At 35.7% G+C, this 13379-nt stretch overlaps 1 protein-coding gene across 1 annotated transcript; it reads right to left on the reverse strand.

Annotated features, from left to right (window-relative positions):
• Positions 1-5475: 5475 nt before the first annotated feature.
• On the reverse strand, positions 5476-6629 carry LOC121791556 (metalloendoproteinase 3-MMP-like). The gene has a single exon (XM_042189467.1). The coding sequence runs from the start codon at positions 6567-6569 to the stop codon at positions 5652-5654; it is 918 nt and encodes a 305-aa protein (XP_042045401.1). The 5' UTR covers positions 6570-6629; the 3' UTR covers positions 5476-5651.
• Positions 6630-13379: the final 6750 nt, after the last annotated feature.

Genomic DNA, 13379 nt, shown 5'->3' on the forward strand with positions numbered 1-13379 from the left:
TACACTTGATCGGGCCAGGTGCCGAGCCAGTGCCGAGACAGGTGCCGCGCCAGGTGCCGAGCCAGATGCCGAGACAGGTGCCGAGCCAGATGCCGAGACAGGTGCCGAGCCAATGCCGAGACAGGTGCCGCGCCAGGTGCCGAGCCAGATGCCGAGACAGGTGCCGAGCCAGATGCCGAGACAGGTGCCGAGCCAATGCCGAGACAGGTGCCGCGCCAGGTGCCGAGCCAGATGCCGAGACAGACGCCGAGCCAGTGCCGAGCCAGGCGGCCGAGACGGTCGGCCGAGGTGCCGAGCCAGGCGGCCGAGACGGTCGGCAGAGGTGCCGAGCCAGGCGGCCGAGACGGTCGGCCGAGGTGCCGAGCCAGGCGGCCGAGACGGTCGGCCGAGACACCGAGCCAGGTGGCGAGACAGCCGGCCGAGGTGCCGAGCCAGGCGGCCGAGACACCGAGCCAGGCCGAGACGCCGATCCTTTTTCCGAACCTTTTCCGAGCCAAGTGAGCCGTTTGCACAGTGAGGGTATGCCGGGGGTATGAGTGTTGCGTGTGTGTCGTGTGCGCGTCTTGAGTACGTTGTATGCGTGTCGGGTGCGTGCGTGGTGTGTTTCGGACGTGTGTTTTTGTGTGATTGACTTATAAGATGTTGTTAAGTGTGCGTACGTGTAACGTGCTAGATGTCGAAGTCATCCACGTAGGATTCATGCATTGTCGTTTAAACCCCGTCTTTCCTGATTCTAATTATGATACTTATTTATCTTTCAAAAGGGTGATCTTTTACGAGGAAATTGTGGTTGAAGAAGGAAACTGTTTAAAAGCTAAGCAATCGAGGTGGGCTTTTCTACCCTACTATTTTGTGGGTTATCTTTAATACGGACGTTGTTCCGGAAATGTTTATGGAGATGAACTGTTTGTCTTGCCAACTGTTTTGTTTTGAAACCTATCTGAAGTGGTTTACCACATATGTTTAATCGAATTCGGGTCTGTTGGGCTGCGAACCCTCAGGCTAGTGTACACGAGATCGGGAGCCATCTGAGAGCAAGTTGGCCGGTCTAGTTGACCTGGGGTGTGGCCACGCCCCTTGTCACCCGTTGGATCAGATAGTGTATGATGGTGGGAATAAGGGTGGCAATATCTGAAAATGACTGCGCAGTCGAATTTATGAAATATGTTTTAGTGTACTTGGGTTATTTTCTTTACACTTAAAACCCCAAGGTTACACTGTTATGGCATGACAAACTATGATTTTGGCGTGTGTCCACTGAGTGCAATAAGTACTCAGCCCTGCATGTTGTTTTCTTAATGTGCAGGTTGAGCGACGATGGGGATGACGGATGTTGAGCAATTAAAGTCAAAATTGTGTTTTTACTTTGCCTTTTGGATGGTGTCGTGTCGTCATACCCGGCATTATCTATCTCTTGGTCTTTTCCGCTGCTTTGTAATCTGATACAATGTTTTCATTTAAACTCTATTTACTTTAACTTTAGAAATGTCGCTACAGTACATTGTTTTGAAGTGAACTTCCTCTAATTAAACGTTTTCGGGTCAAGTATTCTTGTTCTCCCCTTTCTTCCCCGCTTCTTTATTCCTCCCCTAGTCGCGGTCCACCGTACTTCCTATCCTTAGGAAATGCGGGCGTGAAATTAATCATGCATATCTTAAAAATTAAGATATTTTGTGTGCTTTAGAACTACTACATTAGAGGTCGAGCAGGCCTTTAAAACTTACAAATATTGTTTAATATATGTGGTTATGCAATCAAACCGCAAAGTGAAATGCCAAAGTGATTTAAGTGTTGCCCCTCGAAGCAGTCGGGCAATTCTTCCACCTCCAATGCATGCAGTCAATGCTGCCAAGCATTCCGTGAAAGCCATGGATTGATTCGTGAAGACGAAGCAACCGTTGGCAATCATCGGTGGTGGGTACCCGAAGGAATTCATCACCGAAAGCTGAATGAACGCCCTCTCAAAATTTCTTTAGACAAAGGATTCCAGTTGACTCACCGACATGCAAATACTCGTCGAAGAGGTCGGTCGTTTGCCCAGTAGCGAGTTGTCGGATGGCACACGTACACTTCTGCAACGGCGTGATACTTTGTCGGCCGGCTGCATCTGGACCTGTTTGGAAGAATTCAACACGTGCGGACAATGTGTTGACAATTCGCATGAACAGGTGCTTTGACATGCGAAAACGGCGTCTGAAGTAATCTGCCGAAAACCGCGGCTGGTCGTCAAAATAGTCGGCAACGAGCCTTTCGTGAGCTCCCTCCCGGTCACGATGGATGTAGCGACGAGTTGATCTTGTTCGTTGAGGAGGAGGAGCAGGGGTATTCGCCGCGACATATGCTTCGTAAGCGGCCCGATGTTGTTCGTAGTATTCTTGTTCTTCGCGCTCTGCTTCCGCCATAAGATGGGTGAAATCCATTTGAGGTTTTGAGTGAGAGATGAATGTGTTGATAGTTTGTATGAGAATTATGAATGAGAGATGAATGAGAGATGATTTGAAGTGATAAATGAATGATGAATGTGTGTATTTATAGATGATTTTGGAGGAAAAAAATAAAAAAAATAAAAAAAATTCAGAAAAACGGGCAAAAAAATGGCCATATTTCTGTGATTTGGAAAATATTTTTTTTATTTTTTTTTATCATTTTAAAAATTAAATAACGAATTTTAAATAAAAAAAATTCAAATGCAACTGCTATGCCGTTGCCCAATCGCGTGCCGCCACGTCGCGTGCTCGCTGGCACGGCGCGAGCGCAGCGGTGGCGAGCCTCGTCCTTGCCAGCGGCGCGGACGGACGCAGGGCCGGCGTCCACCGTTGTGCATGCTCTAAAGTGTTGTTCCTATAAGGGCTATAAATGTAAGCCATTCGGGGCTTGATTTGATTGTAAATGAGCCGAGCTCGAGTCTGATTTGGAGCTCGATAATTCTATCGAGGAAACCTCGAGTTTGAAGGTGCTCTGTTATTTGGGCTTGAGAGCTTGTTCATGAATATGTAGACGAACATTAAATCGAGCTCAAAAAATCAGATATTTGAATGAGCTAAACACTAGTTAGATTAGTATTTTACACTCTGTAAGGCCCAAAATATCTGAAATTGAAACAGACATAGGCTGGGTTTCTACAATTTAAATATTGATCTGGCCCATTTAAGGCCCACCATCAAGGATTATTTATTTTCCTTAAAACAAAATCGGCCCACTAATTCAATTCCATACCAAATTCATATACCGCTGTGTAGAATACTAGTAAATCGTATAAACAAAATTGTGATATTGAAATTAATATCCAAATAATAAAAATCAAACAACTCTAATATTTTGATTTTATATCCAAAATTAAAAGAAGAAAAAAAAAGAAAGTTGAAATTGACTGAAACCAAAATTACAAAGAAGGTACCCGATTGAGCATTTAGTATCATGTCACGTACCATTTGAAAAAGTTGATTGACGAAGACTCACTATTTTTCTTAGGAGTGGGTAGGTACGGTATATCTTACCGAAACCACCATACCGTATACCTTACCATAAATTCGGTATGCGAAAAAAATCACACATTTTACCTTACCAAAATTATTATTGGACAAGTGTGTTTTGAATGCAAAGCCCGACAACAGTCCTTTTATTGTGATCATTATGTTATTTTCATTCTGAAATCTTGAATAAAACCAGACGGTGTTTTCTGTTTTAGGCAATACAAAGCAAATTTAGAAGTAAAACAAATATATTTTGTAGCCCTCTAATGAGTAAATTTTGCACAATTATGGTACTTTAGAGTATGGAGATAAATTTATGCTAGCGAAGTTGCCCATTTTCCAGTGTTAAAAATTTCTTCCTGGTATCGACAAGTAATGATGAGAATTGAGAGGTAATTAGTTTTGAAGGTGAGAGAATTTATTATTGCATCAAATATTCACTTTTTATATAGATTCTTTCGTATTATTGGCATATGCTATTGTGATATGCTATAACGATAGATCATGCCCTTTTATAGCATCATAATCTAAAACTAAGCCTAAATCAATATTCTTAAATCTTGAGATAAATTGATAAGATTAAAGTTTACGAATTTCAATAAATAAGATAAAATATCAACAAAGGGGTAATATCGTCATTCTGTTATCATATGATAATTTTTGTGGTTTTTTTATATCAACATGGTGTATTACAAATATCAACAACATGAATATTTCAACACAAGTACACAAAAATATAAAATTATCAAATAATAATTATCTAATTTCATCATTCGAACATCGTTGGAACATATGCAATTGAGATCTCGTTGGAATCCTTATAAATTTACCTTTAATATATTTCTTTAGTAATTGTTGATATGCGAAAACTAAAATAATAATTATCAATTTTCATCATTGGAACGTCGTTGGAACATATGCAATTGAGATTTCGTTAGAATCCTTATAAAATTACCTTTAATATATTTTTTTAGTAAAAATAAATTTAAATCGAGAGAGTTACGTAAATGTAAAATTTTGAGATAATTTTGAAGAGAGAAAATAGTTAGTTTTAACTACGACATATAAGAATTGACATTAATACCTTTTAAATTTATTTACTAATTATTTAAATTAAAATTATAATCTACTTGATAATATTTTAACCACCAAGATCTCTTAATCTAATGACTAAGAATTAATTTTAATTTTAGATTACTAATTAATCAACAATGGATTACAATCCATATGGATATATATATTGTGTTTCTATAACTATATATTAAGACTTTGTTTATTTATTTAATACTATAATTCAATTATTTTAGATTTGAACTTTTATAAGTACATTATTTTATTCAATACTTTATAGTCGGTAATTAATTATTTAAGTACATTATTTTGTTCAATAATTTATACTCGGTAATTAATTATTTCAATAAGTAGAACATAATTTAATTAATGACAGGACTTCAATTTCATAGTACTCTCTCAGTCTCACTCAAGATGTCTACATTCTTGAGTGCATGACACGAGATTTTAGGTGGAATTGTTAGATGAAGTAAGTTGAGAGAAAAAATGTACTCCCTCCGTCCCAACTAAGTTGAGTCGTATTTCTCTTTCGGATGTTCCATCTAAGTTGAGTCATTTCCTTTTTTGACAAAAAAACAAAACATTCAATCACTCTTACTTTATTTCACCGGCTACTTTACTCTCTCTATCTTTCCTACTTTATTACTCTCTCATAATTTTCAACACAATTTCTTAACCTCCGTGCCCAAAAGATTTGTCTCAATTTAGTTGGGACCGAGAGAGTAATTGAATATTTTAACGAGTAGAGATGAGAGATGGATTTATTTCGAAATAGTACCAAAACAAATTAAAAAGAAAAAATGGAAATTTTGAGTGGAATGGAAGGAGTACTTAATTATGAGTATATAGAGAAGACAAGAACACCAAATGTAATGGCTGGTTAAAGATGGATTTATTTCGAAATGTAGTTGGGACCGAGAGAGTAATTGAATATTTTAACGAGTAGAGATGAGAGATGGATTTATTTCGAAATATAATACTAATACAAGTTACAACACCATAAAAGCAAACACATAGTATGACATAAATCCCAACATAGGGAAATTATTTTCACATGCAAACGATACACATAAAGTAGAATAGGGAAACACATAGTAATATGGAATTTTAGCGACCGTACAAAGCCTTTATTCCTTGGATATCATCCGGATGCAAATTCTTGATCTCTCCGGATCCGATCCCCGAAAACATGATTGCCTCATTGATCGAGCTATGCCCGAGCCCTAGAAGGTGTCCGATTTCATGAAGCGCAAGGGTTTCTAGGTCGAAAGAACCCGCCACTGAGCCAACAGACCATCTCTCGTCGGCATCATAATGGAACCTTCCGTTGGTAGGTGCAAATGCATGAGCTAGGACTCCACCGGGGCCATCAAAAGGGGCTCCATCTCCATGGTCGCGGCGATGGAACTCTATGATCATATCAGAGTTTTGATTGGCTCCCACTTGTGCAAAGGTGAAGTGTGTGGCTAAGTCCCATTTGTGGAAGGCACGTGCCACGGGGGCTACAGCATTCACGGGAAAGTTGGGAGAGAATCGAAAAGTGAGATGGGTTTTGGTAGATGGCCATCTAGGGTTTCCCGGAAAGAAAGTGTAGTGAGACACTGTGTGGATGTTGTGTTTCTTGTCACGAGGCTGCATGTAGTTAGTGCCGTTAGCGATATCAGGGTTCCCACATCGCGGGGTTGTCATTTTGGATATCGTTGCATCGTCTACGATGCCTGAGGGTTTGATGTGGTAATTTTCTTGGTAGGTTTTGACGGCTGACTCTAGGATATCGTCGAAATCATCGTCAGTGGCTTGGGATTTGTTTTCATATTTGAGGTAACCGAATTTCTCGAGATAGGCTTTGAGCTCGTGGATTTCTTTTGTGTGGTTTCCCTTGTGACAGCCTTTTAATTTCTTGATGAAATCAAAAGGTGATGAGGTTTTGTCACTTGGGGTGCTCCTCTTGGCATGGCCAATTGGAGCAAGTAGTATGAAAATGAGGAAGATGAAGGCAATGGGATGAAAGATCTTAAAAGCCATGAATGAGAACTTGAAATTGTAAGAATGTTTAATTTGTTTTGTGATACATGTTAATGCTACCTATTGTACGTATTTATAGACTGTGTTTGGCGAGGTAAGGAATAAAAATCTATAGAAGTAGTTAAGAAGTAATAGAATTTTGGGAGTGTGATTCGTGTTTAAGTGAACGACTTTGGTTGACATGGAATATTGGGCACAACAAATTATTCTATACTTCTAAACAATTATCGGGCAATATTGGGAGGTGGAGGTTTGGCAGCCCATGGTCCCCATTACTCAAGGGTATACTAGTAAATTTTATGTATTTAACAATTAAAAATCCTTAAGTTTTTTCATTCCTTTAATTATGCAGGTCTTTTATTTAATGTGTTTAAATTAAATTTTGTGGATTTAATTTTCTGTTGAAAGAAATAAGGATTGTCTTTTCTTTTCTTTTTTCTTTTTAAATTTGTGCTCTATTTGATATTTTTAAAATTTGTGCCCAAATTTTAAGTTCACTTTTGTAATGGTATTGCTTTCATTGACATGTAATATAGATTATCCAATTTATTTCAAAGAACCAACTTCTCATAGTATTTCCTCCGTCCCATATTTAAGATAATTATTTTTCCTTTCCTGTTTATCCAAATCAAGATGAACGCATTCTACTTTTGGAATAAATTTTCTCTTTCTCTTTCTTCTTACCTCATTAAAATATTCAACTAACTTTTTCTCTCTATTTTACCTTACTAAAAAACTCCACTTAAAAATCTCGAGTCACTTAAGAATGTTGGCATCTTTTATGTGACGGAGGGAATAGTTGTCTATTATTCCCTTCATCCCTGAAAATTTATCACTTATTTCCTTTTTCGTTCGTCCCTAAAAATTTATCTCATTTCACTTTAACCATTTTTGGTAGTGGACTCCACATTCCACTAACTTATTTCTACTCGCATTTTATTTTAAAAATAATATATAAAAGTATGACCCACGTGTTACTAACTTTTTCAATTCATTTTCTATTACTTTTCTTAAAACTCGTGGCGTGTCAAACGATGCCAAATTTTAAACTGAATATGTTTTGTACTGTTAGCTTCAAAATCAACTTTTTCCTGTACATAGATTTTCACAAATAGTGGTGATAGGAGGTCTTGCTTAGAAGATGGTTTCAGCAAGGAAACTTTTTTATGATGTTTTCGGTTGGATTATATGTGGGTTAAGTTGTCACTGATACCAATTGTCACTGCCTCTTTAGAGAGGAATATTTCCGCAATGAAGTTCCCTACAAGTGCTCTATGCAATAGTGCGTAGACCAACTATTGATTGATTGCGCGCAGTGACAGAACCGGGAATTTAAATAAGCCAGTGCAATTTTTAAAAAAAGAATACAATTATTAAAATACTATTAAATTTTATAGTATAATGTATTTATACATTTTACGAAACGTTAGATGATAGTATTAACTGTTTATGATGTGTTTTGATAATTTATCTTATTTATTCTCTGGACCAATCTATCTTAATAAGATTTGAAAATTTGTCTTAATAAATTTTGAAGTTTTTTTTGGAACTAAGCTAGTTTTTATAAATTTGGAAATATTAAATAATTTGTGATTATTTGACACCCATAGCAGGACAACCTAAACATTTATTCTTTTGACACCTGATCTATTTTGATCACGTATGGTGGAACGAAGGGAGTACTACTATCTACTTAAGCATTTATTCTTTTGAGACCTCATCTATTTTTTCCCATTTCTATGCCTCTACGTACTATCCATGGAAGAAATAAATCTAAAAAGAAAATCTCACCTCTCTTTTATCCAATTTATTTTCTTGAATAAAGATTGAAGGTAAATGACGAGAAATAAAAATGAAGAAATTCCAGTTTTGACAACCGGTGTTGTCCAGTCCTCTCTTCCGCTCCTCCTTTCTGTTCTATAAAGAGATGCTAGTGGTCTAGGAGCCGGCCAAGCCCCCTGCCAGAGTGGTGGCTTGGCCCATGATAGATCCGTCACTGATTGTGTATGTATGACTTGGCCTAATAATAGAGTGGTTAATATCTGAGATAAAAAATATCGCCCCCCGTTGCCACATTCCTAGCTTCGCCCTAATTAGTGCTTTGGTTTTGTAAACTAGAATAGTGAGAAATAAGTAGCTTCTAATCGCTCATGGTTAAACATAAGCAATACAAAAAGTTGATTATTTTAAAAAGGAAGATTTTTTGGAATTTAAAAACTATAATAGCAACTGGTGCATAGAGTATAGACTACCTAATCAAGAAGGTTTTGGCTAGATTAAATCTTTAATATCTAACATTCAACATGTTAATATTGTCTCTTTCAAGCATATTGTCTCCCAACGAAGACGCCATGAAAAAAATACAAGTCGTTGCAATTCTAAAGGTATATTCCTTGAAACGTGTTTGGTAGGGCGTGGTAAATCTTTTTTATATGGATATTGATTTCAACTAAGTAAGTAGATTTTTTTGCCTTACTCAATTTAGTAGATGAGTTAAATCATAAATTCCTGCAATTAATGTTATTCATGGTGATTTCGTTTGTTATAACAAACGAACTAAAGAACAAGTAAAAGTTAAAAGCAAAATAAGACCATCTTCATCTTAGGTTTGAACAATTTACAATTTTGCATATAGTAATAAATTTACCATCACGGATTCAGGATTTTTGGTTTGAGGATGCAATAAATAATTATAATAGATTACTTTCTAGTATTACTATTTTATAGGTTCTACTATTAGATATGGACTGGCTGTAATATTCAAAGAAATATGGTATAGAAGCAAATTTAATGGAATAGTTGTGTGTGTAGGGCATGCTTGGCCAGAAACTCCTTGTGATTCTTTATGGCAATGTGTGTAGGGGACAGGGCATACCTGGCCAGAAATTACTTGTGATTTATGATGGACAAGTTGTGTAGGGCATGCTGGAAGATGAACAGGAAATTGCTATGAATTACTTGTGATTTTTTTCAATTCTTCTACTCGTAAATGCACCATTTCAACTCGGTACATTGAATCATTCATCATGTTTTTCCTTGATTATGACTTTCGCTCTTTCTCTTTTTTTTATGAATTTGGATGGTGAATGTGTGATTTATGTTCCTGAAATAGAAGAGCATATCCAAATCAGAACCATTGACTATACTAAAAATAATGTATAAATATATATTAAAAAAGTACTAGAATAAAGATTTAAATCATCATCAAATTTATACATTTAAAAAGTACTAGAATAAAGATTTAAATCATCATCAACAACAGATACATTAACATAATAATAAAATAAATAAATAGTTCGTGGAAAATAAGAGGGGGCGGGATAAAGTTTAGGATAGCAAAATATCATTTTAATAGATCATTAGAAAAAAAATAATTCACCGTTTACAAAATTTTGATAGAATGAACTGAGAGTGCAAAGAAAACATTATTAATACACATGAAATAGAATGGATTGAGGGTGCAAAGAAAACATTATTAATCCACATGAAAAAATCATGTACAAAACTAATTTCATGTTAAAATAATATTGATATAGAATAAGAACAATACCTGAAATAGGGTAAGTTGTTTTCTTATATATTGAGATGTAAATAAGATTACCATTTTATTAAATTATTATTTAATATTAGTTTTATATTTAAGTATCTCTTTGTCCTCGATAAATATGAACTACTGTTATTTTATATTAGTTCACTTGGAAAATATGAATTTTTTAATTTAAAAATAATTAAATAACACATTACCTCTACATATTGTTTTATTTATAATTACTATCATAGGCTACTATTGATGTACTCACTGTCCAATAATACTACTTTCACTACCCTTTATCTCTCTCTTAATTTGCCAAATACTCCCTCCGTCCCTCAAGAATACTTTCCTTTTTTTGCTCGTCCCACAAGAAAATGCACATTCAAATTTTGGAAAGTTTTTTCTCTCTAATGAGGTGGGGCCCATTCTCCACTAACAATACTTTATTTATTTTTTCTCTCTACCTCTCTCTTACTTTAGAGCATCCAATGTCCACGCCCTATGCTTCGTCCACGGACGATAGGCCTTCGAACATGCATCGTCCGCCCCACTGCGGGCGATGCGGACGATACCGCGGACGATGCAACGCATTTTCCTTTTTTTTCAAATTTTTTTTATCTATTTAAACCTTCATTTCGCTTCCATTTCCCACACCAATAATTTTCTCTCATCTCTCACTTTCCCCCCACACCAATATTTCACTCCCTATCTTTCTCACTAAAAAAATGAAACCCCGCGACTACTGGAGTACATCGGAGGACATTACTCGGGCCTTGACTCGGGCCTTATTCGATTGCGTTCATGAGGATGCGGCGGAATGCTTGGCCGAAATGGAGCGCGAAGCGGCGGAGCAGGCCTAGGAGGCGGAGAATTTGTAGTTTTTTTTATTTCGTACTATAACCTTTGAACTTTCAATGAAATGAAGTTTTTTTTCCAATTTTTGTAGTGTTTTAAATATTCAAATAAATAAAATGCTTAGGGCGATGGAAGGGTAGGAGGATAGAATGATGATGCGGCGGAGCATAGGGCGCCCTATAGGGCGCCCCATTGTAGATGCTCACCCTATGCTCCGCCACATCATCATTTTATCCTCCTACCCTTCCACCTGCAGTGGGACGCCCTTAAAGTACGCCCTACCATAAGAGCATATTCTTCGGGGTGGAGGGAGCATATATTAAAACTCGTGCCAAACCCAGGAGTATTTGAATTCATAAAATTATGATTAATGTTTGGCCATAGGCCAATATCCGGCTCCATCACCGAATATGTGCTGCACCAAGCACGAGCCTCGGATTGACCCCGTCACAACACCAATGCTCCAAGGCGATGTTTCTCTAATTACGTAATTAGTGACAAAATTTTAGAAAATAAACATTGTACGTAGACTTCTTGTTATAAAACGTAATGAAATCAATGGATATAGTTGTCCAAAATCAATAATTTGGCCTAATTTTTCCTTACTATCAACTTGAAACGCTATGAACGCCACCCCTCGGCAAATTTTTATGGAAGAGGTAGTCATCGAACGACGTCGATTTGAGAATTTTAAGAAATATTTAGGGAAATTACAATTTCACTCGTCGATACAGTAAGATAATGTTTATTCTTCCCTTTTTCATTCATTTATATTATCTTGGACACGCCGTAGACTACGCCCTACTAAACATGTTTCATAGAATGTGTTTATGATCTCAAGTGCAATTTCCTTGCAACCATGCAGTCGAACGACTTGTATATTTTTCCAGCGTGTTGAGTCAATCTTCTCTCGATCAATACCGCTAAAGGGAAAAAGTCAATAATAACACGTTTTTTTTAATCCATTTTCCATCAATTAATAAAAGTAACTTAACTGGAATTAGCAATATTTGACATCGTCAAGCAAAAGATACAATTAATGTGACATAACTTTAAATATGAAGGCACATGCAAATAATTTCAAAATTAAATAATTCGTCAAATGGTAATTACTTAAAATCTTCTTCGAGATTTGTAATTTCTAATTTCACAGCTGATTGGGAGTCCAGAAAGAGAATAAAATATAGATAGGATTTTTTTGGCTTTCCAAAGGGATTATTTCCATATATTTTAAGTTTCTATTTGGTTTTGGAGGTAGTGGTTTTCTTATTTTCACTGAGAAAAAGAAGACTTAAAATAACCAAAGGGATTTTTCCTTAATCTAACCAAGTCGGAACCCAAAAAAAAACAGTTATGAAATTTTAATAATGGAAGGAACAAGGAATTTGACAACATTTATGGGACACTATAAATCTCATCTTGTTTCTTTTGTTGCTTTGTTTTTCGCTACAATACTTCCAAATGGTTGACATAAAAATCATAAATAGATCGAATTTACATTAATAACTTTCGATTTTATTATTTTGAGCTGTTTAGCAGTGACCTAATTTTTTGGACTTTACAATGCTATGTTAATTAAGGTTCAATTAATCTCATCGTTTCCTAACCTTTAATATTAACTGTGTTTAATCCATTTATGATTTGAAGTTAATTATTTCTCACATTCTCGTGAGATACCTACAACAATAGTGTTGTTGATGACCTGGTCTTTATTTATCAATTAATTCTAAACCCAATATTCCAAGTCAAAGCCAGTCAATTAAGACAAAGCAAACCCAAAAATTAAATTATTCTTGACTTCTTCTATTTTATATTATTTCCTCTTCCAAAAATTAAATTATTCTTCACTTCTTCTATTTTATATTATTTTATATTATTTCCATCCATAATACTATATTCAATCAATATATTTATTCGCATAACGTATACCTATTAAGACAATAGGAGTAATTACTATACAAATTATATTAATCTACCAATAACATAAATCATATCATTCTATCAATATACAAATTATATTATTCATCTATTAATATAAAATTATATCACTGGTTATTTTATTGCACATTGGTGTAAAACTTGTGTTATTCACATATATTAATCAAAATTTATAAAAATAAAGCAAACTACACCACGCAAAACAAAACTAAATATGGATGCGTTTTCTTAAATTGTTAACTTGCTAACTCATCAACGTAGTGTATTAAAAATGTAAATACGGTCACATAAAAATGTCAACACATATTTGTGTTGATATTTTAATAAATTGTATTAACATTTAAATTTCAATGTCAACATAATGTATTAAAATATCAACTTAAGTTTATTTTGGCATTTCAGTATCATCATGTTAACATTTTTAATACATTACATTGATTAGTTAGCAAGTTAGCAACTTAAGAAAAGTTAGCAACGGATCATAC

This window comes from Salvia splendens, unplaced genomic scaffold (genome assembly GCF_004379255.2).
Source record: "Salvia splendens isolate huo1 unplaced genomic scaffold, SspV2 ctg842, whole genome shotgun sequence".
NCBI lineage: Eukaryota > Viridiplantae > Streptophyta > Magnoliopsida > Lamiales > Lamiaceae > Salvia > Salvia splendens.